Source organism: Acomys russatus, chromosome 5 (assembly GCF_903995435.1).
Source record: "Acomys russatus chromosome 5, mAcoRus1.1, whole genome shotgun sequence".
Taxonomy (NCBI): Eukaryota; Metazoa; Chordata; class Mammalia; order Rodentia; family Muridae; genus Acomys; species Acomys russatus.
The window spans coordinates 69,295,600-69,320,770 of record NC_067141.1 but is presented as its reverse complement, the minus strand read 5'-3'; the positions used below and the strand labels follow the sequence as shown (position 1 = coordinate 69,320,770).

Sequence of the window (25,171 nt, the reverse complement as noted above, 5' to 3'; positions counted from 1 at the left end):
CACTGATCTCATGGGCAAATCAGTTTTAGATGTTTGGCTATGAATCTATTTTCTTCAGAGTAAATTATCAGACATTTAATAATTGAGGACAAAAGGATAAGAAACCAGGTCACCCAGTCCTGTTTGATCTTAGGGGTGACTGGAGGAAATTGAAAAGTAACATTTTTTCCCTTTGTCAAATGCTCTCTGTCCCCTCTACACTTTTATTACATTTTAGCAAAATAATTCTCATCGGACACAGAAAAGTATGAAATATAAGCAGCAAAATAGGATAGACACAGTCCTGACTATGTCATTTTCTAAACAAATAGCTCATTATACCTGTCTCACTTCATAAAACTTTCCACAGAAATCTGAAAGAGCATAAACGTTATTCTTTTCAAAACACACATATATCAGCACACTGCATGCTATGATTTCCCCAAACTTTGCCCTTGGTGATTACATGTAAATTTTTCATTGCTGAGGTAATGTTTCTCCCAAATGAGAATTATAGGCTGAAAAAAAAAAAAAAAAAAAAAAAAAAAAAAAAAAGGACAAAAACCAAAACTAGGCACTGCTAGGAAGGCTTATAGTTCTTAGAACTACGTGAGGAAACCCTGTCTCAAGAATGCATAAAAAAAATGAAGGCTTTCGTAGGATATGCCCCTTGGGCTAATATGCAGATATAAGTGAGTATATACCATTTGAGTCTTTCTGTTTCGGGGTTAACTCACCCAGTATGATCATTTCTAGCTCAATCCATTAATCTACAGATTTCGGGAATTCCTTGTTTTTAATAGCTGAATAGTATTCCATAGTGTATATGTACCACAGCTTCTTTATCCATTCTAATAAGTGTTCAAATAATCGAACTGATTTAATTTTAATTTTATTTGTTTTCTAGTTTGTGTGTGTGTGTGTGTCTGTGTGTGGGTATGTGTATGAGTGTTTTGCCTGCATGTATGTCTGATGTCTGTGCACTGTGTGCATGCGTTGCCAGGGTATCAGATACCCTGGGACTGGGGTTACAGGTGATTGTAAGCTGCCATGGGCATGCAGGGAAAGAAACCCTGGTCCTCTAGAAATAAGCCAGTGGTCTTCACTGTTGAATCATCTCCCTAACCCCCTGGAATGACTTTTATTTATTTAGTATGATATTCTTTGTTTTCTATCAACCATCACGAGATAGTTATTGTTATAGGAACAAGAATCCTAACTGGTGAATAAACTAGTAGTTCTTTCTTTTTTACAAACAAAAGGAACTCCCCCCCCCATTTGTCATTTGGTTTGGGATGCTTGATCTAACTGAAAGCCACAGGGATGTCAGGGATGTCAGTTTGGAAACTATCTGGGCTTTGGACGAGTGGAGGTGAATCTAATTTGCCTGCTAGAGCTTTAACTGACAAATGTTAGAAACTGACCTTTTAAAACAGAAATTTACTCAAAAGTCCTAAGTAAAGCTCTGATTTAAGTTAAACTTGCCACCAAGACATGATTAAATTCTCTTAAATGTAGATCAGATGACCGTATCATTAACAGGAATTGAAATCTCACTAAATGGTACCCATTAATTTAAATGGGGGAGGGGGAATACATGTGAAGGTCAAGGTAACTCATCCGTGTGGTGGAAAACTTTGCCCAGAATGTAATGTGAAACTATCTTGATGTTCCCAAAAGTGGATATAGCTGAGATAATCTTGTGTTACCTGAAAACCCTATTTGAAATAAAATCCCATCCATTGTATGGTGTGAGTATTTGTACTGTTTTGTAATGGGTTCGAATACCTCATTTTTCATCTCACTGGAAACCAAGAGCCCAGGTTGTATACCACATGTTAAGAGTGCCCTGGGTGTATTTAGAATGAGTAGGAGAGTGAGAGAGTACCAGAGAGGAATGAAGAGCAGGCGAAGGAGGGAGCCTTGACAGCACCTTTAGATGCAAAGCAGTTCACAGAACCAGGGACAGCAGGAGATGATGTGGACATGTATTGATGCCTGAGAAGTGATTGATGCTTTCAGCAGGGAACAAAACAGTATATTGGCTCAGAGCTCCAGCTAAGGTCTATTATGAAGTTTGAACAAGACTTTGTGTCTTGATTACAGATGCCAACATAAAAAAAATGCCAGGTGGTTTCCTCTCCGCCACGGTGTGAAAGGTCAGTATACCCATGCAAGGTCAGGAGTGTTATTATTTTCTTTATTGGAACTGGAAAAGCTGTGGTCACGACTGGAGCTGACAGAGAGACAACTGGAACCACTGGTTTATAGAGTCTTGTGATTTTGCGTGTTAGCTTGTGTCTCTCTCATGCAGTCTGAGAATGGCAAAGACTTGAAGATGTGCAGGATAAAAGAGAGATGAAAGCCAGTTGGAATTGTGGAGAAAAGAATGTAAGGTTGATATTAACACTGCTGAAAATGTATTCCCAACTCAGGCCCAACCCCGCATGTAGAAGCATTCAGAAAATAATAGCATGCTTCTGCTGATGAGATGCATATCTTAGGCTGGATGGAAGGGGCTCTTGTCAAATAAAACCAAATTGAAAAGCATCTGGTTACACTGAAATGCCAAAGACTTTCTACATACCGAAAGAGAGCAGGCCAGGTATATTGTCACAGTCACTTGGAGTATTTGGTGCCAAAACTCTCTTGTGTGCATATAGCTTTTGTCGTTCAAGTGTTATAAATTCTAATGCTATGTACCATATTTATATGATGTTGTAATCTATATGTTTACTATAATCATACAGAAGTTATTTTGTGAATATCTTATGAGGGTTGTGTGTGTGTGTTGTTGTTGTTTTAATCAAATAATTCAGTTTTTTACCTCAGCAACCATCAGGAGATTGCATAACTCTGATATAGCCTTGGGGCAACATCTCAAAATAGTATAGGTTGTTGCTTATCCCATATTTAGTAAGTTTCTCAAGAGAAACCCTTTCCTTATAACAACTATTTTTATTTTTGCCTTTCACTTATTCTATTCGTGTGTGTGTGTGTGTGTGTGTGTGTGTGTGTGTGTGTGTGTGTGTGTGTGTGTAGAGGGAGGGAAAGAGAGAGAGACAGAGATAGAGAAAGAAATATTAGGTGATGGATAAAAGGTAAAGGTTTAGCAGTCAGAAATGAGGCATTCTAGTTTGAAAGGCTTAGACTAAGATTAATAAACCAGAGCCGAATTCTTACTGCCATATTTTATTTTTTTAAATAAAGCTTTATTGGAACATAGCTTCAGCTATCTCTTTATATATTCACTACAGCTGCTATTGTGCTTTAGTGGCAGAGTTGTGTAATTGCAAGAAGAAACCCTAATGCCCACGAGCCATCGTCGTTGTTGTCATCATTGTCGCCGTAGTAGTACTAATTCATTTAAAAATTTGCCAGATACTGATCTAGACCATCACCTCCTATTTTGGCAAGTTTCTATCGGTCAAACCTGTAGAATTGCAAGCCATTCTGTAGGTCTTAGGAGTGTGAGGACGAGACACTGATGACTCAGAAGCATCTGTAGCAGATGCAAAGTCAGAGGATCTGAACGAGGTAGTAGCACTGACCTCTGTAGATAAACTTGTCCTCAGAGACTACAGAGGAAGCTGTGTTAGTCATCTCATTGCTATGACAAAACACTGGAGGGTATATGGAGACAGCTAAAAGGATGAAGCATTCTTTTGTCTTCTACTTGGAGCGATGGCCATCCATGGTCAACTAGCTGTAATGCTTTTGGGACTGTGTCAGGCCGAAACATCATGGAAGAAGGGCATGACTGAGGACAGCTGCTCATCTCATGACAGCCAGGAAACAGTGTGAGAAGAAGGAAAGTCCTGGGATAAGAGGAATTCTCAGGCACATTGCCAACAAGCTATCACTAGCCATTCAGCCACAGTCCTGATGCAACCGTTGCCCTCATGAACCAGCCACTTCGTGGTGGTGCCATGCCAGGTGCCTAAGCCTTCATTAGATGAGTCGTTTAGAGGAACACTTCATATCCACCTCAAGGTCCACCAAATTCTACTTGTTTCTTTGCCTACTGTATTTATGGGCCAATGGCATGCAAGACAGCCATTTTGTACAAGTTGAGTGAATTGATGGATCAATGTCAGAGGAAGATTATTATCATAAAAACCAGTGTACTAAGGAGAGACAGGACACCAGGTGAAGAAATTTAGCCTCAATGGTGGCTGAATAGATTGGCAGTGACCTATAATCTTTTTGGCTTCTGTTACTAAGTCATGTTGTATAACCACATTTGCTGTGTCATTTTCATCTCTCCTCTTCTCCATGAGTACATGTCATGGGTAGACAATATATTTAAGTTTTAAAAGGTGGGATTTGAATATGGCATTCTTGGTATAATTGATGTTACTGGAACAAATGACTAAGAGATTTTAATGAATTTCCTTTTCTGGCCTTTAAAAAAAAATAATGGGATGCAAGCTATTCTCTCTGAAAAGGTTAAAGACCAGGCCTGGGATTAGCCAATTTGGAATCTATTTATCACCCTTGGGGCTTTTATCTCACAGTGTAGATAGGAGAATAGATTTTAAAGGGCTGCACTGTGCCAAAAATGATGATGGTAGTTTTACTCTTCAGCGCTTCTCTAGGTGTCAGGGTCTCCTGTTCGCATTTTGAAGAAAATACACTAACTCTGAGAGAAGATGGAGAAGTGAAACCACGTTGTGAGTGAGCCAGATAGGATGCTAGGGAAGGAGTAATAATCTCCAAATCCAAGGTCGTTTTAGTGCCTGTGCATCCCTTCCATTGGAAAGAATTCAGCCTTTTTGCATCATGTATTTCATATCTGACACTGGCACTGATGTTTGGACCTCAGAGTACCAGTTGGTGCTCTATACAATCGACTCTGGCATTTTGTTTCATTTTCTTTCTTCTATCTTGTTGTTTGTTTGCAGACTACTATTTGTTCGTCGTGTATATTTTAAAAACTCCTTTCATACTTCTCGTATCTAAATCCTTTCCACAAACAAACTGTTCCAGTTGTAGAAAGCTTATTAAACTGTAGCTATTTTATCACAGATAAATTATAGGTATAGGTGAATACTTTAGGTACAAGTTACGCTAAAGGCTCTGATAAAAGTCTTCAAGAATTTGTATTTCTGATAGATTGCATCCTTCTTTTCTCCTCTCCATAGCTGTTGGGCAGACGTTACTTAGTGCCTCTCAATGGCATCGTATGGAAGAACTCCTAGACTGAGATGTCTTGTCCTCCCAAGTCTGTTTGTAGTTGTTTTCCTTTTTGTTACACAAGAATATTAATTTGTGGATCTGCAGCAGCATGGCTTACCTCTATTTCACATTTTAAAATGTGATGTGGATGAGATGTACTCACTTTTCACAATGTAAATTGTTAGGAAGAACAGAGGATGCCTGCATGATAAGGAAGATGGGAGTTTCATTCACCAAGGCCTGTGCTTGGAGCCAGGTCGATATCTGATTAGGTTCCAAATGAGGAAAGTGACACATTTTGCATTCCGACTGCTCTAGCCTTTGCCTGTCCAGTGTTGTCATTACCATCCTCATCAGAGCTAATATCTCCCACAGAGCAGTGCTAGGTTTTTTTTTGCTGCTGAGCAAATTGCCATACACATAGCAACTTAATCTCCATAGATAACTGCACAATCCCACAGGCCAGAAGCCCAGAGAGCATGGTGTGCAGTGTAGAGCCTCCTAAAATATAATCATCAACAGTCTTTGTTTCCTTGGGGCATCTGAAGAAGTGTCTTCTATGCTCTTTCAGGTTATTGGTGAATCAAGTTTCTGAGACCACTGGTCAGAGGTCTCTCGGTCTGAGACGCTATCAACTCCAGACTATTACCCACCCTTCTGAGCATGGATGTCTACTCTCACCTGGTCTTTTCTGTTTTTAATATAGCAGTGCTAAGCAGTCACTTCTCATACTTGGACTCCAACTTCCTCTTCTGCCTTGAAAACACACACAGTAAAACAGGTCTGCCCATTGACTCTAGATTAAAGTATTGAATTGAAGGATCATGGATTAGTAACTGTGGTTATATCTGCAAAGACCCCCTCCCCTGTCTGGTAAGACAACATATTCATAAGACCCCTCCCCATCTGGTAATATAGCATATTCATTAGGGATAGTTGTATTTTAGGTAGCAAGGAGCAAAATTCTGCTTGCAACACTCACATGCATATATCACTGAAATATATTTAGAGATCAGAACTTTGTATCTGCATTGTAGAGTTCAAGTGAGTGTAGCATATAAAAACTTGTTAGCATATATTTTGGTGTAGGAGTGTTGTTGCATTGCAGCTGTTTGACATAACAATGTCAGATAGTAGACTTCTATTTAAACTGATAATCAAATGACTTCTGCTGCCATAAGCACTGTGCACATGAAGGTATGGTTTTCAGAAATGGTGGCTTAGTACTGCTTACTATTATCAGTATGCATTAAAAGTCATTATATGAGAAGTACTTAATGAAAATGTATGTGTTAAGGTGAAAAAATAATGTTTATACGTAAAATGGAGCTTGTATATCAAGAGACATTTTCAGCCCTATGAGAGCACTTATTGGGCCATTTGAAACTATGTCATTATGTCTTGCTCCCTATCCTAGTTTATTTAGGCTGCTATAAGTTCTTACAAGTAATAATCCCTCTACCAATGAGTATCCTTCTCCTTGAAAACGTTTCTCTAAGTTTCCCCACTCTTCGTGTATAGTGTGTACATGTATGCGCCTATATGTACATGGAGACCAGAGGAGCATGCTAAGTGTCTTGATCTCTATTTTTATTACCGAGAGGCAGTCTCCCACTGACCTTTTACCTGCACTAGCAGCCAGTAAGCTCCAACAGTCTTCTTGCATACACTTTACCACACCGAGTTCACGGGCTTCAGTTTTTACATTAGTCCTGGGGTTCTGGACTTGGGTACCCATGTGTGAATAGCAAGTATTCTTTCTCTCTGATCTTTGGGGATGGAGATTGTACATGCTCAGATGTAAATGCAGGGGTCAGAGGACAACATGTAGGAGTTCCTTTTCTCCTTCCATAAGGGTTCAGGGTCTTGCACTTCAAGAGCTTGTGCCCACGGTGGCACCTTGCCAGTCCTCAAAAACATTTTAAAACAAAACAAATGTCAAAAATCCACAGAGGGTCCCATATTATTCCTTGACTTTTAGAAGCATGATGTCACTTCCTCAGAACTCTGGGCATTTAAGCAGCCACTGTCCAAAGGAAACAAAGAACCTGGTAGGAGGCCAGACCTTCCCCAGGATGCTTGCTTTAGAAAACCTCTTCATAACATGAAAATATCTACTTCTTTCTGCGCCAAGATGCAAAGTTTGACTCACTTGGTGTCTAATTAGTTTATTTGCAAGCTTCATGAGAAGCTGCTCTGTAATTCAGGAGAAAACTTGAGGGCAGAGCTATCCCCCTAAATGATACTCGGTGAAGAGTTAAAGATGGAGTGGGTTAATGAAGGAATCCTGAATAATTTCCTCCAGGCAATCTCTCAACAGGACATGAGGAGATCATAACTTACCATGAGAACATTAGGGTTATGGATTCATGCTGAACGATGTGGGATCCATTCTGCCATCATTCTGCCCACCCTTGGGTAGTTGTGATGAAGTATCTGCATTACTGACCGTATTTCTTCTGGGAAGCATCTAAAGAGGGCATTCCCTTGAGTGTCTGGGCTGGCATTAATCTCCAGCTATGTGCTTTGATTCTATGTCCTATAAAAATCCATCTCTAGATCCTGCGCTTGACCTAAGGTTAGGTGTCATGGAGAGGAAATACTGATTCTCATTTCACAACACAATAGTTGCCATGAATAGTAACTTTTATAGCCCCATCGATGCAAGGGACACACAATGATGGATGAGCTTCCGCTGATTAAAAGGGAAAAAGGGAGTCCATAACTTTCAAACTATGGTTCAAGTTGAAGTAAATGATAATAATAAAGTATAACTGATACACTGATGAATTATTCATGCCGATTATACAGAGCACCCTCAATGTCAGAGGAGCCACACACTTGCAGCGTGCATGTTCAGCCAGCTGTCTCTGGGAGTCCCTAGTTTCCGAGTGGAAAGGCAGGGTCAGAAATGGAATTCGGGTTATAATAAAGAAGAACTGAAATCGAAGACATTATTCTATGTTGTGAGTGAAAATTAGTATAACTAATAAGTAGACAGTTTTAGAATTTATAATCTGACTGGCTACATTTAAGGGCAAGTGATAACTTGATAATATCCTTTACGTGCTAACTACAACAACAGCAACAAAAAGTTAAAAATTGAGCTCAACAATGATGGCTGGCATAGTTCCGCAGTCTCAGACGTCTTTATCACTTGACTGATCTCGCCATTCTTTGGCTTCTGCCACTCTATAATCTTCTCATAGCAGCCAAATGACCCTTTAAAAATAGTGTCAATTCCTGGCACCCTATCATTTCCTCCTTGCTTTCCTAGCTCATGCACAATTAAATCCAGACTCTTGTTCCACACTCCACAGATCTAGTCCCAGCCTGCCTTTCTATTTCTTGTCATTGGTGCTATGAACAGATGAGTCTTTTGGGGCTATCACATTGCACAGGAAGGCTTCTGTGCTACACTTTCTTCTATGTGGACGTAGTCCTACCCTCCCATCCTGATAGGGTCCACTCAGATGCGACCTCCAAAGACATCCGCAGAAGCTACCACATGGTTATATTTTGTAGCATGTGTCTATAAAGTGCTCACATCTGTTTAGGTGCATATGTGTATGTGTGTACATCTATGCGTGTTTGCGCTTTGGAGGTCCAGGCTGACAGCAGATGCCTTTATTGATTGCTTTACTTAATACGACCTTATTCACCGTGACAGAGTTCTTCTGTTGAACTCGGATTCTCCGATAGAATTAGGGTAGTTAGGAAGCTTACTCTGGAGAGCCTCTGTTTCTTCCTCCCCAGGGCTGGAATTACAGGTGGTTGGCCATGTCTACCCAGGTGTGTTTACATGGGTGCTGAGGATCTGAATTCTTGGTTCTTATACTTGCATGGCTAGTGTTTTGCTCACTGAGCCATCTCCCAGCTCCCACAGTGTTATTTCAATGCAATACTCTTTGTTTTTTTTTTTTTTTTTTTCCTACCTGGTTCCCTCTGCAACAAGAGATATCAGTAGTTCTATTGCTGAGGTTCATTGTTTTGTATAGTAAAATATAGGCTCCTGACAGCAATATAATTGGTTATATAGTTACACAGTTGCTTATATCTCCTAGTACCCACAGTGCTGTCTGTAATATGCTGTATTTTATTTATATGTTTAATGATTTACGTATATTTTAAATTTTATGTATTTTGCCTGCATATCTGTATATATGATCTACCTAAAGTGTTTGTACAGAAAGCTGTGAGCTGCTATGTGGATGCTGAAATTCAACCCACCCTATGGAAGAGCACCTAGTGTTCTTAACTGCTGAGCCAGCTCTCCAGCCCCACTCATCTGTTCTGATAAGTGGTATGTTAAGTGTACACACATCATCATCATAGAAATATGCTGATGCTGTCTCCGTTCCCCTGAGTATGCTTTTACCACTTTGATGGAGCAGATGCTTTGTTTTCTTTGCCTAATAGGTGACACTGAAGTTTCGCTGGTGTGATTCATTTCCTTCTCTTATAATAAGAAAATAAAGGTATGCTAGGCTGCTGGGGCTCTTAAAGCAAAAAGATTCATTTCAGGTACAGTGTCAACAATTATCCCACCTCTCAGAACTTTCATTGAGTACAGAGCCCTCTCTTTTCCTCAGATGCAGTGAGCTCATTGTGCATTAGTAAATATTTATAAAGTGTTCTATTTTCACTAAGTGTTTCACAATCAGGTTGATTAGTGATTCCTTCCAGCAACTCTGGGAGGTCAATCAGCATTATTAAAGAACAGCCCAGAGAGGCTGGGAAACTTGCCCAAGGTCATCCAGTGGGTCTTTGGCACAGCTTGCATTGGTTACTTCAGAACACATTGCTGTGGCAAGCGCTGGAACAGACATCTTTAGAAAGATGACTCTTAATCACTTTTCTTGTACCATTGGCATATGAGCACCAACTGATGTAAAGTGGGGCGACGAACAAAGGCCTTGAGTGGAAGGAGTCGGTGCAAGTAAAAATTGGAGCCAGCTGTTGAAAATGGAATACTGTTGCATGGATAGGTGATCTGAATGATGAGAGAGAGAGATAGATAGATAGATAGATAGATAGATAGATAGATAGATAGATAGATTGTCAAGAGCAGGGAGGTATGTGACTTATGTCAACAATCAGTGTACATGGCTTGGAGGGAGAGTAAGAAGTTGTAAATTAGAAGACCAAGCTATTTTAGGAAGAATGTATGTGGGTCATGGTGTTGAGAATCTGAGCTTTCCAAAACAATGAGCTACCAGAAAGCTCCACCAAACAACTCTGCCTTAAGGTTTATATAATTAGAGTCTGATTTGTAGGTGTATAATGTTTTCCTCCCCAGGAACAACATATAGAAAAAACATAGACCCAGTTCTCACTAATATATTCTGATAAAGACGCCCTGGGAATGTATGAGGGAAATGAAATCTACTTTTAAGAAATCTCAATGTATCTTCATTTTAAATTCAATCTTTTTTTTTTTTTTCTATGTATTTGTGTCTTCCTTTGGGGTCTAAGATTACAAAGTGATCTCTTTATGTTCCAAATAGTTCTGTTTTGTTTTTGATTTTGGGGTCCTTTGAGTTGATCTGCCTGTGTTACCTTGGGACAGATTATTTTAATGTAGACATTTGAAATGCAGAAGTAATCTCCTATCTATGACCATACCACCCTGAACTAGTCTGGCCAATGCAGTAGTAACTGTTTATATTAGATGCTGGCCAAACACTTGCAGCTTCTTGGGGAGTCATCTTCTTTAGCTCTTTTAATAAGCCTGTAGGACAGGTATGTTTACTGCCCCCACTGTGCAGATAGAATAAGCGCCCAAGGACAACTTAACTACTTCTCCCCACTTCAGGCTTAGGGTGATCCTGTTCTTCCTATTCTCAGAAGCCTTCTGTAACTTCATGTCACCAAGGCTTAGTGTAGTCATAGCACACTGATCAGAGTGGTGCTGACATCTGGGTGGCATCTCTCTTCCTCTTTTTAATCCATTGCTGAAGACATGTCCATCTTCTTACCACATCATGTATCCTGTGTATTAGTCTGGTTTGGGATCTTTGCCCTTGCTCTCCTTATGGCTGTCACACTCTACTAGAATATGTATGTCTTTCATGCTTATTCATAATTGCCCAGTCAGAGAGAGCCTCTTTGATTGTGTTCAATAAAGCTTCACACCTCTCTATTCTGATTTCTTCTCCTTTGTACTTACCCATTCCCTGAAAAACATTCATCCATGTGTTCATATTCTGTCTCTTCTGAGTACAATTTAATCCTCATGAGAACACTAATTATGTGTTCTGTTTGTTTCATTGCCAGTGCCAGTTTCAGCTTGGAACATAGGGCACATTCTATGAATAATTGTCGAGTGAATGAATAAAGGGGCCATCTCTCTACATTGGTTCACTCAATTTCTAACAATTAGATTGACCCCCAGTAGGATACATGTATGCTTAATTTAAAAAAAAAATCAAAGTCTTGCACTTAGGTCAACATTTTGAACCACGTTGGTACCACAGAAAAAACCAAGCAAGGAAGAATATGAGTGTGTTATTTTTACATTGTGTTCATTTAGGGACTGGAGACATGAGTCACCAGTAATAATACTTGCTCTTCTTCCAGTGAACCCAAGGTTAATTTCTAGTGTCTATATCAGCTGGCTCAGAACTACTAGTAACTCTAGCTCCAGAAGAAGCAATACTCTGTTTTTAGTCCTGTACACACACACACACACACACTATTAATAATGATGATAAAAATAATAATAATTTTAAGAAAACTAATCTAGAGTATGTCTTTACTACATTTATTTATTTTAATTTATTCACTTTACATCCTGATTGTAGCCTGCTCCCTTGTCTCTTCCCAGTCTAACTCTCCCTCCCTCTTCTCCCTCCACCCTCCCCTAGTCCTTAGAAAGGAGGAGCCCTCCTCCCCTACCATCTGACCCCAGGTATCAAGTCTCATCTGGACTGCCTACATCCTATTCCTCTGTGGCCTGGCACCCCCTCCTCCCACCGGGGGGGGGGGTGGGAGTGATCAAGGAGTAGCCAGTCCATGTCAGGGACATTCCCTATTCCCCATATTTGTAGACCCACATGGAGACTGAGCTGCATATCAACTACTTCTAATCAGGGAGTCTATGTCCTCTCCATGCATGGTCCTTGGTTGATGCATCAGTCTCTGCAGAGCCCCCTGGGCCTGGGTTTGTTGGCTTTGTTGGTATCCTTGTGGAGTTCCTGTCCCCCTCAGGTCCCCCTCTAACTGTTCCATAAGACTACCTGCACTCTGCCCCAAAGTTTGCCTGTGAGTCTCAGCATCTGCTTCAATCCCCTTCTGGGTGGTATTGGTACAAATTTATAATCCCAGCAGAGGCAGGCAGATGAGTGCGAGGCCAGCTGGTTTACAGAGTGAGTTCCAGGACAGCCAAGGCTACATAGAGGAAACCCTGTCTTAAAAAAAAACACATATAAAATTATCAAGAAATAGAATGAATTTTATTGATAGTCTTGAGAGCTCTTCCTAAACCATTTTTTCTTACTCTCACTTTAAATTGGGAATTGTGTGGCTGTGGGCTCACAATATGTTTTATTAATAGTGGACACCGGTCAGTGGGATATCAAGGGAGGGAGAATGGATACACCCCCAGTTCATGCATATGTCCTTTGGGTAAATTTACCTTTGCAGACTGGCAAAGATGAAGATGAGTGCCTGAAAGATAACTGGGCTTCAGAATATTTTCATGTCGTTGTAGAGTCTGGATTTCATTCCTTCAGCATTATATGTATTTGATTAGACATATATCCATTAATGGCCAAAACTGCTCTTTTCCATTCCCCATAAGTGATTATAATCTTCAATTTGAGGTAGGTCTGAAATGTAAGCAAGCAAAGATTTTTTTTATGTGTCTAAATCTGCTGTGTGTGTGTGTGTGTGTGTGTGTTTATATGAGGGGTGACTTTTCATGCATAGTACACCTGCCATTTGCATCACAGCAATAGATTCTGAAATATTTAGACTTCATGTAATGTTTTACTATAATGAGTATTCTTTTGCATATTTAATAAAATCTGAGATCCTGAAAAATATTTTGGAATGAAAAATAGGAAAATCTGAGCTCTCATCATGTTTTGATTTTGAAATAAATGCTTGATTTTATCTCATTTAAATTATAAATATTTCTGCCGAACCAGAAGGTTAGAATTACCATATCATGTAGACACCGTATTTTATTGATGCCAAAGGCATGTGATGGAGTTAAAGAATCACTGAGAGGTAAACTCATAGATGAGGAAAGACTGGGCCCTGTCTCGAATGTTTCAATGGACATAACTCAATGCAGAGCTTGTCCAGACTTCTGCTTTGATTCTTTCACTCTGTATCCCAAAGAAAAACGTCAGCCATGAATCCAGATTATGTGCATTTATTATGCAATTTATTTGCCTTGTAGTTTTAGTCTCTAAGTACAGAATATAGCTCTTGTCACTACTTAAATCGTAGGATGTTTATAATAATATATAGGGCTGAAGCTTATAAGCCTACAACTCAGCGTGTACTGTTAAGCAGTCAGTACATGTTCACTATTATTATTCATAATCCATTTATAGTAGTAGTTAAGAGTAGTGGATGATGTGGGTTGTGAAGATCTGATCTTAGTGTGATTAGTCTTTCCAATTAGATCATAATTGCCTTGGATATTATAGACAAGTTTCATATGATAGACTGTCTTACAAAACTAAGCAGCTAAGCCCACTTACTCTCAAATTTATTTTAACAGCGTAGTTCATAGATGCATGTATTTTACATAGTCATATATGCATGTTCATGAAAGTACTTGTACATGTGTATATATGTGGAGACCAGAGGTCAACTTCAGGTGCCAATCATCAAGTTATACTGTTTGTCTTGTTTTGGAGACAGGATCTCTCACTTATCTGGAGCTTGCCAAATTCTGTGGTGCTGGCTAGTCAGTGAGCCCAGTATCTTCCTCTCTGCTCCTCCTCAGCTCTGAGATTACAGGAGCCGTTCATCATATTCCACATTTTTACATGGGCTTTGCAGATTCAATTTAGATCTTCATTCTTGCAAGCGACTGCTTTCCTGTCTGAGCCACCTTCTTAGTCTCATAGCTATAGTTTAAGGTAATGCGAGATGTAATACATTCAAATATTGCATATATTATTCCTTAGTGTGTCCATAATTCCGGCAATATTTACAGCATTTAATTATCCTTACCTGACACAAATTCATCAACAACTACAGAAGATTTTCTCTCTCTCTCTTTTTTTTTTACACCTACAAGTGCGAAAATCAAAGGTAAAATTTCTCATATTAGACTTTCTGGTGATAGGAGACTTCTTGGAGTAGTTTGTTAAACTCAGCTTAGCAGCATTGCCTGACTATCTGTTAGTTCCTATGAAGTAATTTCAATGGAGTAGAGAGATGGAAGAAAGTAAGTGTAAATGTGCCATACTTTCTAATAGAGGGTAGAGAGGTCAGACTGGCAGAGTGGGATACGTAGTAGACTTGGAAAAAAAAAAAAAAGAGAGGAGTTCAGGTGAGTTACCTGGGGAGCAGCAGAGAGTGCCTTTCTGTACAGCAGAGGGATGTGAAAGATTTCAATGAGGGAAGAGACATGGAGGTCCAGCTTTGAAGTACACAAGTGAATTTTGATAGAAAGAAGGGTGAAAGTATAAACATGAACTAGCCCTACATTTCAAGAAAGGAGTCAGTTAATATAGAAAACCATGAACACTGGTAGTGACAGCATGACACAGAGGAGTCTGAGGTGTCCTGGAAGAACAGAGACCACTGGTTAATTGGCAGGGTCAGGAGAGGCATCCCAGGAAACATGGCTATGAAGTGGAAAGTCCACAGGTGAGGAGGAATACCCATCTTTTGTTCTGTATACAATCAATGGCTTGCCTTCTTAGTGGTGGATAGTGTGTTCCTGAAGACGTGGAGCTATGAGAGAGGCCTTCCCCATAAGAAGGAGTGAGTAGTCAATTTATTTAGACTAATACAAAACATTCTAGAAAAGCAGAAACAGCACTTGCCTGCCTGGAAGATGGACATAGATGTAGATCAGAGGTCACAGATAGGAGTAAAAAGGCTATACAATTGTGTGTGCTTGTTCTTGTGTGCATGTGCGTAGAGTAGATGTGATTGTCATTGACCTAACTAATAATATTTCTAGAGGGCTGGGGAGGTGGCTCAGTGGTTGAGAGCTCATAACTGCCTATAACTCAAGGCCCCCAGGAATCCAGTGTCTTCTTCTGGACACCATGCTCACTTGTATATACACACACACGAACTAAAGAAAATAAAACTTACAAAAGGGTAATGTTTCTACTCTCTCTTTTTCCTTTAATATTGAACTGGAGACCTCTGCTTAAAATTTTTTTATTTCCTTGTTTTAAACCTATATAATGAAGTGTAAGTATAAATGTTGATGATTTTCTTACACTAAAGAAAAAGTGCTCTCAGTTATGCCAAAGATATGATTGGCACTTATCTTTAATATTCTCCACATTACTGGCAAATATGCAGCAGAAAAATAGCTACTGTTTTATACTATATACTGTAGGGCCATATTGTCCTCAAAAAAATTCACATTCAAGCCTAATCAATTCACCAAGCTGACTTATCTAACCCACTCTAAAGCACTAGAAACATGAAGATGAAGAAGATACATCTAGAAGGAAAAGGCAAAGGAAACCCAGATAGATAAGAAGGTTTAAAATGCATTAGCATGGAAGCTCCCTTCCTTTCACTAAAAAAAGCCTTTTTCTGAGCTGTTACTAATTATGTAAAATGTAGTTTGGCAGGAATATCTTCATATCGAATTATATAACCTCCCTTAAACTCAATATTTGACCCCCTTAGCTAAGTCTGCAAGTTGGCTTAAGAAGCTTAGTGAGTTCAAGAAACAGAAGGAAATTTGTTCTCTTCAGAATGCACCAGAACGTCGGAGCAGAACATTTAAATTATACGTTTAGGCTGACAGCAACTGTATTTCAGAGACGCATCCTTAGAAAGCAGGAGACAGTTTCCTTCAGGTCCACGTCATCGCTTGATGTAGATTGCCTATTATATTCTTGAGGTATTATGAAAAATGGATTTGGAGGTATTTTTTTTCTGACAGTGGGTAGGCTAATGGGATCTGGTGACTGTATTTAAAATGTTCAGGGGTTTGTTATAACACGGTAATAGAAATATCAATTGCACTGACAGGTTAAAAAAATCTGTCAATGAATGATAATGAAGTTATTTAAATGTCGACTCACTTGCAAACATTTTCCAAACCCTAAATTATTCTCACTGCTTTAACCTCATGCATCCTAAGTTATTAAGAAGCAGAGTCTGCAAGGCAGCCAATGAGCCTTTGGCTTTGCACACTATTTTTATGCCACCAAGTGCACTAGGAGCAAATGAAAGTGGCTGTTCTTAATGATTTTAGGAAAGAAACAAAATACAGATGTCACAGCTGCATGATTTACAGGTAAACACTATCTGCTCTCAGGACATCTTATTGGCAGTGATTTGAGTAATGTCCGGACACTTCCTGTCCTCAAGCCTGAGTCGGTAGCTTGAGGCATTGCTCTGTGACCTTGACGGTATTACTCGGTGTCTCTTCCTTCTTCAGAAGTTGGGCTGTAAGGAAGTCAAAGTTATTTGGATATATCTTCAAGTCTGTTGACAGAATAGCCCAATTCCTTGTAGATTCAGTGTCTGTCCATTAAGGCTACTGCTTCATCTGTCTCTCACACAAGGAAGGCACCTGGTATTTGCCTGCACTGTCCTGGGGACCAAGAACTTATAGCTGAACAGAACGTTGAACACACTCCAGGAGCTTAGTCATCAGAAAGCAAGTGGGGGGGGTTCCTTATTTTAAATTGCAATGCTTAGAAGTCACCACCCTTCCTAATAACAACTGAGGAGAAGAACAGTCAGACAATCTGCTCTATGGATACTTTTACAGAAGTGATTGTCCAGGGAAAATTCTCTTCCTTTTAAATGGCAAGTTGGTCCGATAGGCCTGGGGACTTACAGTTTGGTAGTGTACAAAACCATAGGCAGAGATTTCCATAGGGGGGAAAAAAGCTGAATTTTGGAAAATGGAACTGAACTGCAGAATTTCTGAACACTCAAACGGCCTGGTCTGAGAATGACAAGGTGAGGAGGACCATAACATGCTTAGGAATTTTACCTTCATGGACTCTAGCAGAGAAGCGTATCTGTATCCTTCTATTTCAAAAAAGCAGAAGAGAATATATCAATCTCCAAATTTACCAGCATCTTCTGTTCTTTTGTTTTAAGTATATGTACAGAATGTATTCTTTGCTTCACTTTTCTTTTAAACATTTTATTGCAGTTTATTACTTGTGTATAATAATGGTTTTATTGTGAAATTTATTTTTTAAATATAGTTTTATTTATTCTTTGAGAATTTTATATATGTGTACAATGTATTTTGATCAATACACACACACACACACACACACACACACACACACACCCTTCTTATTCTACCTTCCAACTCCTCCTAGACACTCCTGCCTGCACTCTGTCACCCTCCCTGCTTCTATTTCAAAATTCATAAAAATGTTATAAAACGTGTAACTCACCCAGTCTAACTAGTGCTGCCTGTGTGCCTATGGTATAGGGCATCCACTGGAATAGAGACAGCCTGCTAGGAACCACATCTTGGCAGAAAACTAACTTTTGTTGAACTAGGAGCCCTCAGCTTCCAATAGCACCGTAGCTAACAAGGGTGCAGCTTGGTGAGCTGCTCTCCCTTACATGCCAAGATTCTGCTGGGCTTGCTCTTGTGCAAGCCTTGTGCAGACAAGCACAGCTACTATGAATTCCTGAGTACAATGCCCTGTTGTGTCCCAAGCAGTGTCTTCGTCACTGTGACATTTCTACATGACTGGAATTCTCCTCTTTACAGGGCCTGATCTGAGAGGAAATCCTATTTAAGTTTAAGCCAGCCAGCTACGCATTTGTGAGACCCAAACAACCCATGTCACTCTGGCTGGCTGTCTGACCTAAGCACAGGAAAGACTGAGACATAGTGGTGAGTTTATGGTGTAAGAAGACACTGTTTAAATCCCAGGAAGCGAAGACTAACGTGTGCCCATCCTTTCCTACATTATCAGTGTAGTGCTTAAGACCTACGGACTACAGGGCCTTCCGTATATGCTGCCTATCAGCCTGAAGTACAGAAGGAGATGAAATGAGAAAGAAGATAAAAAAATGAAACTATAGGAATATGACAAAGACTCAAGAAGAACAGCCAGGGAATTTGAAAGAAGCAATACAACAGAACAAATATTGACATTAATAGACTCATTTGTGGGCACATCTACTAGAGGCAGCTAAGGTAAACATCTCAACCTGAAAATCGTCAGTAGAAACTTTACAACCTAAAACCAAAGAAAAAGGAAGATTAAAACAACAACAACAACAACAACAACAAAAAACAACCAAACCAACCTGTGAACTCTTAAATATCTAAATCCTGCAGGACAACTCTGGGCATGCAGCACACATGCCATGAGGATACCAAAAAGAAAAGAGAAAAGAGAAACAAGCCAAAAAAAAAAGGCAAAAAATATTAAGAGAATTTTTCAATCCATAAGAAATGCAGAAGTAGAGTGCCCAAATAGAGCGGCTTTCTCTGTGGCCTCTGATAGAGACAAGCTCTGAAGACTCAGCCCGTGCAGAATAGGCCTCTTTTTAGCTCATTGGCATTAAGTAACTTACTGTCTGGCTCCCTCGTATTTGTACCATGTGATTAATATCCCAGTTCATCTTAGAGAATCCTGGATGTGAAGAGCTTGGCTCACACTGTTGGCATCCAACAATGTCTGATTTTTATGTATTGTGGTTCTTAAGCACCAGAGTAGAGTCTTTGAGTGTGATGTGTGTACATATCCAGACAGCAACACCATGTGTCTTCCCAGTTGGTTTCCATCTTGGTTTTGGGTGGGTTTGTATAGTCTATTTTGCAGGTGTGTGTGTGTGTGTGTGTGTGTGTGTGTGTGTGTGTGTGTGTGTGGGCGTGTGGAAGCCAGAAGTCAATACTGTATGTTTTCATCTGTCACTCTCCAGCTTATGTTTTGAGGCAGGGTCTCTTACTGAATGTAGAGCTAAACTCATCCAAGCCAGATACAACAGAAACTCCAGGAATCTACCTGACCCTCCTGCACCTGACTTTGCATGGGTGATGCTGGAGCCAATGTTCACGCCATCACAATTGTGTGGCAAGACACTATGATGACTGATCAGCTCCCTATTGTCCAGAGTTGGTCCTGGTTGTATGATAGCACGACAGCGCAGCTTTCTTCACTTTCACTTCTTATGTCCTGTAGATGTTTCGTGACTCATCAACGTCAAAATTAAGTTAAAATGTCATTGTTTTGCTTTGCAAATTAAACCAACTTTATTCCATAATTATTAGTAGTATGCATCTCGATCATTGCCCACAGCACATGGTGCGTACTTAGTTTGTATTATTTAGGTGAGCTGTAAGTAAGGTACTTGAGAAGGCCTGTGTGCTGCATCCTGCCGCTGAGCACAGGGTCTCCTGCATTTCATTAGCCCTACAAATATACAGAGCACAATGGATTTCATGGCAAACTTCATTTGTGAGAAAAGGAGGATGAGAAGAAGTTATGGAGCTATATTCTTCAATAATGATTTTTTTTTTTAAAAAAAGCTGAAGTAAAATTAAAACAACTAGGAGGAGAGGGCCAGACCTGAATTAAATTCTTCAATAGCCCATTTATCAGTTTTTCAGTTTGCGTAGGTCATTTCGATGTTACCCATCACTTTATTTGAACTCAGAGAGCCCTGCTGTGCTGTACCATCTTACGATGATGCCATGGCATTAAAAATGTAGACTATGAAGTAGACCTACATTAAAAAGTCAATCAAACCTGATTTATTTTATCTGAATTAGTAGCTTGTTGATAAGTGGTTAAATACTGACAGGACTTTACAAGAACCTCAGGGCCAAGAGCTGATGACCTCATAACTCATGCAGCTTAGAACTAGATAAGAGTGTCAGGAAGGGTGTGAAATTTTACTTGTTCCAAAGATATTTCCTTGCTTTTAAATAATGGACAGAGACCAAATGACCTTGGATGGATCTAACACTCCATATATCCTGTGACTCATGAATGATAACTGAGTGTGTAGATGAATCAGGACACCCTGATTTTTACTGTGTCAGAGATAAAGCAAAAGTATAGAAATGTCATATCTAACTAAAAATACTTTTAGTTCTGTGGTCAAGTCTAGGGTTGTCCTCTTTTGTTAATCTTTGTGAATTAATCTCATCCATTATGCAAAGTGCATACTTTAAGGAGCTGTGGAGGGATGGCGCTTTAATTTTTACCAATTCAATTTAAATGCAAATGTTAACCACTCACATGATGCTACTGTGTACATAATTAAGCATCATTATATACTGCATGAATCATTTAGAAGCCTCCTGAGAGCCATTCTACTATGTAAAACATGCATTACAGTGACAAGCAGCCAAATGACGTATACTTCTTGCTCATTAAAGTTCCTTTTGAATTACAGGTCAACCGATTATGGGACAACCTATGAAAAGCTGAATGATAAAGTGGGGCTGAAGACAATTTTGAGCTATCTCTATGTGTGTCCAACCAACAAGCGTAAGGTAAGAAACCGATAGGTAGCTTGCTTCTGACTCATGGTGTGATTCCTTCTTGCTCTGGCTACCCATGCTTGCTACCTAAAACTCCTTTAAACTAAAGCAAAGATAGGAGGCACGAAATTAAGTTGATGAGTGTTAAGGGAGCAAAACGCCTGCCATCTCATGATTTTCCAACCATCAGCTATGAACATAGAAGGCAGAGGACTAGGTCTGCTACTGAGGCTTAAGAAAAGCAGCTACAGGGAAGAGTCCTACCAATTGGAGGCTGCTGACTATCCTGCAAATATTCTTGGCTTGCCAGTTTCAAGAGGTAGAAAAAAAATCTTAAGGAATCAAATGAAAGGCTTTCGACAACATCTGCATTTTCCCTTGACACGGAATGTGTAGATCAGCTAGAGTTTCTGGGAAGGGATGGTTTCAGAGCAGACAAGGAGTTCTAGCATTGGATTTTTCAAGTGTGCTTAGGATGTATGCTAGTGTCAGGAAGGAGGGATCACATGGGACAAAGAGTGAAATCTGCTAACTAGGTGGCTTGAATCTGCTCACAGAACCTAGCTGGGAACTGCCTTAGGAATTCTCCTCCTTATTTAGGGTGAAAAAACTGAGGTTTAGGGAAAACAAACACTGTGCTCCCATCTGAGAGTTACAGGTGGCAATAACTATACAGTCCATGCTTCGTGCTCTGCAATTGCAAATTTTCCACTGTTTTAGTCCTCTCTGTTTCCCCACTGTGTGGGACTATCTTCTTTTCAGAAAGCTTTGCTCTTAGAAGAAAAATCTTTGACTGCAAATGATAAGTGTTTTATAAATTTGTATTATTATATCCTGAGGCCTGTCATGTGAAGCTGGAGCATCACAGCCTTAGGTGAACAGATAGTATCCACCAGGAAGCAGCAAAGTGCTGCCCATCTTTGTTTCCTAACCTGTGTCCTGTTACCCTGACAACACTGTTATCTAGCCTCTCATCTCAGAGCCGCCATTGGATGCTGTGAGTAAGTCCAGCATTTCCTGTCTTCTGGCCTGCCACTCTCAATTTGAATATATTATCAAAAGCACCAGGTGGATCCTTGCTCTCAATCAGGCTCAAATGCCCTAGGAAAATTGTGACATGTATCACAAGCACTAGTGTAAAGTTACTGTGCCCTGTGGCTTCAGTCGTGTCAAGTGCCTCAGTTACGTGCACCTGTGCAGATGGGAATAGACTCTGCATTTGGGTGGCTTGAGTGAAGACCCACTTAAGCTCAGCGTTGAACAGATGACTACCGCTGACTGCCTTCACTTACCCACGCAGTGTCCCCAAGCTTAAAGCGGGGAGGATCATGATAGCACTGTCTTCACCACTACAGTTAGAGGACATGTGTGGAATTAGACATTCCAGTGCTCAGCACAGGCTTAATCAGTGTTTGCACTTTATTTTCTTTTCTCACTGCCCAGTTCCTCCTGCCTCATAAAATTATAGAGAGCAAGAATAGTGATTATCTCCTGTAATTTAGAGTGTCCAGGAGAACATTCTGTGATTATCAGAATTTTCTTCTAAGCTGTCTAGTGCTTCAGATACTAGCAACCCATGGCTGGTGAATATTTTAACTGTGGCTAACACAACTGAGGAACTGAATTTTAAATTTCACATAATGCTAACTAACTTATATTTGCCTAGCTGTGTTTGTCCGAGGATCACAGTATTGGACAGTGCAGCTCAGTAGGAGAGCTGTGCCCTCAGCATCACTTGCTGACTATTTACTTGGCCTTCATCAATAATTTCATCTAAACTATTCTGATCTGCTGTACACAGCCTCAGGGTGTGGAGCTGGGCCTCTAGCCTTCAGCTTCATAACGAGATTTAGTTGTTTTCTGGTTTTTCAACCGATTCTTATCTCCTCTATTGATTTTAGTTCTGGTTCACATTTTTAGTAAATTTAATTTAACAAGCAATAAACTGTATGTGAAGCAATGAAGCTTGAAGCAAGATAAAAAGAGAAATAAGGACAATGAGACTGTGGACAGAGGAGCTGTCAAGCCTGACGACGGGGACAGGGCCCCACCCCCACCCCCCTGCCCCAGGGTTAGAGGGGAAGAATAAGTTGTCTTTGGCTCTCCTACACTGCGCTATTCCATGATGACAACAAATAAACAAAGGAAAAGTCAGCACCCCAAACTCCAAGGGCCCCACAACATAGTGGTAGAAGCCATGTGATGGCTAACTGAACGAACCTTGGACTAAGTATCAGAAATCACTGTTCGCGCCTGGAATCTATTTCCACCTGTCCAGGGATCTAGGCAAACCGTTTATATTTGAACATGTTATAGAAAACATGGGAGTTGATAGCTGAAAGAGCCCTTAGAACTGATCTTTTCCAGTGATAGTTTCTGCTTTATTGATGCTATTTGAAATGAACATGATTTTTAAGATTATAGTGCCAAATATTGATTGCAGTGATTTCTGTAGCTGATGGATGCACAGTGAAGGTCCCCAAACCAACATTGTTTTCAAGAGCCAGATTTTAAGAGTGAAGCTTTCAGGCCAAGAGGGGCTACCTGAGACAGGAAAATGGCTGACGGAGGAATCACAAAGAATTATACAAAAGATTACTATGAAATCCATTCCACTAAGTGCGTTTACACCCGTTGGGTGTATGGTTGGCCGGTATTGACTGACTTTACACTAAACACTTGACCGGACATTTAGATGCTCTGAATTGACTCTTGGAAAAGCATATGTCCAAGAAAGGGGAAGTCATTGTGCAGGACTGTGAGAGAGTAGCTTCTCCGAGAGTGATGCTTCCAGGTTCAGAGCTGGCTCTGAGATGTCTGGGTCACAGAGTAAACCTAAGACGAGGCTTACTTTCTTTTGCAGGCAGATGGAGCCTTCAGGTCCGTTGAGGTTCTAGTAGACTTGGGACATTTTAGAAGACACTAAATGTTTTTACAGTGGTTCAAAAATCAATACAGTTGGCATAGCAATGTATTTCTGTACAGTTTTTCTGCTTTTGAAGAAAATTTATCATGATGAAATATATTGAAGATATGTGAACCAAAGAGATAGTACTTGTGCAAGATCTTAGAATGTAAACACATTTTCTCCTAAATATAAGGTTGATGTAAAAGGACCAGGAGGAGGAGGAGACAGCACACCATCCAGCCTTACTAATCACACAGGACAAAGGCTCTCCAGCTTGCTTCCGCTCAGGAATTCTGAAAGTCTCCAGTGAAAAGATGCTATTGAGTCTTTGAGCTCTCCAGCTTGCTATCTGACAAGCTAGCTTCTCACATACCAAATTTTCCATTCTCTGTTTTCCCATCAGTGGGAACATTTGAAATAAAGCAGACAACATCCGCATAACTGTCTGTGTTCCCAGAAAACCTGTTTGTCTTCACATTCTTGTGCTATTTTTAGCTGTTTGTGAGGACAAGAGCAGTTCTTTAATCATCATGTCTCAAATAGTGGGGCCCACGCCTGCTTACTGGCAGCTTGGTAAGGACATCACTGGGATTAGAGTCCAGAATAAATCAGACCCTTTTTTATACTTTAAATTGATAATCAAACACTTCCCTTTTTCTTTGCTGAGTTTGAATTAAATTGCAACAAATTCCCTTACATATATCTGGTACAATATCTTGACTAAGAGCCATAGAAACCCTGCCCTTAAATATTATATTGGCTCATTCTTAAGTTCTTGTCGAAAGAATCCAGCGCCTAGTTTCTGATATATGAGATAGTCTCAAAAGAACAAGGCTGAGTGGGCCCAAGTGCCAGCCGAGAGGCAGGGTAGCTATCTGTCACCATGTCTCTACATTGAACACTTTCATATGTCCACTTCAAGATAAATTCCCTGGCTCGTTTGTGTTTGCAGAGCTTTCTAGGCTACACATGTAGTCGGCTAAAAGAAAGAATGATTTAGCTCATACCTGAAAGGCAGAGCTGCGATCCACGGGGTGATGGGAGAGCTCGTATTCATGAGTAAAAGGAACCACACACACACAATGTTGAAATCTCAGTCCCACTTTTAAATTCTCTCCCAGGTCTATTTGTATTCTGAGTAAAAAGAAAAAGTCTTTTTACTCTGCTTGATTTATCAGTGATACTTGCCTTATTATTCCCAACCAACTTTAGCTGCCCTCTTTCAAAGGTGTGTGTAACATCCCCGGGGATTAAAGCCACAAAACTACATGGAAGCAAAAAGGGAAAAAAATCGAGTTAATTTTATCTTGCTGCAGTCAATTCATTTACTGGCTATAATCTTGTGATCTCTGCTTAGTGTTCCTTGTAGAGAGTTAAAAAACCAAGACAGCGTTAGATTTTTATTTTTTATGTCGCTTTTGCATCCCTACTCTTTTTTTTCGGTTATCAGGTCTTAATTAATATTA

The 25,171-nt window shown here is 40.0% G+C and overlaps 1 protein-coding gene across 3 annotated transcripts in view; it reads left to right on the top strand.

The window, feature by feature from the left end:
- The window catches only part of Sorcs1 (sortilin related VPS10 domain containing receptor 1), a 503,013-nt gene that overhangs the window by 245,193 nt on the left and 232,649 nt on the right, over positions 1 to 25,171 (top strand). For all 3 annotated transcript variants that reach the window (XM_051146761.1, XM_051146762.1, XM_051146763.1), the window contains exon 3: positions 20,710 to 20,809. In XM_051146761.1, the coding sequence (XP_051002718.1) occupies positions 20,710 to 20,809 (100 nt within the window). The remainder of the gene's footprint in view (positions 1 to 20,709; positions 20,810 to 25,171) is intronic.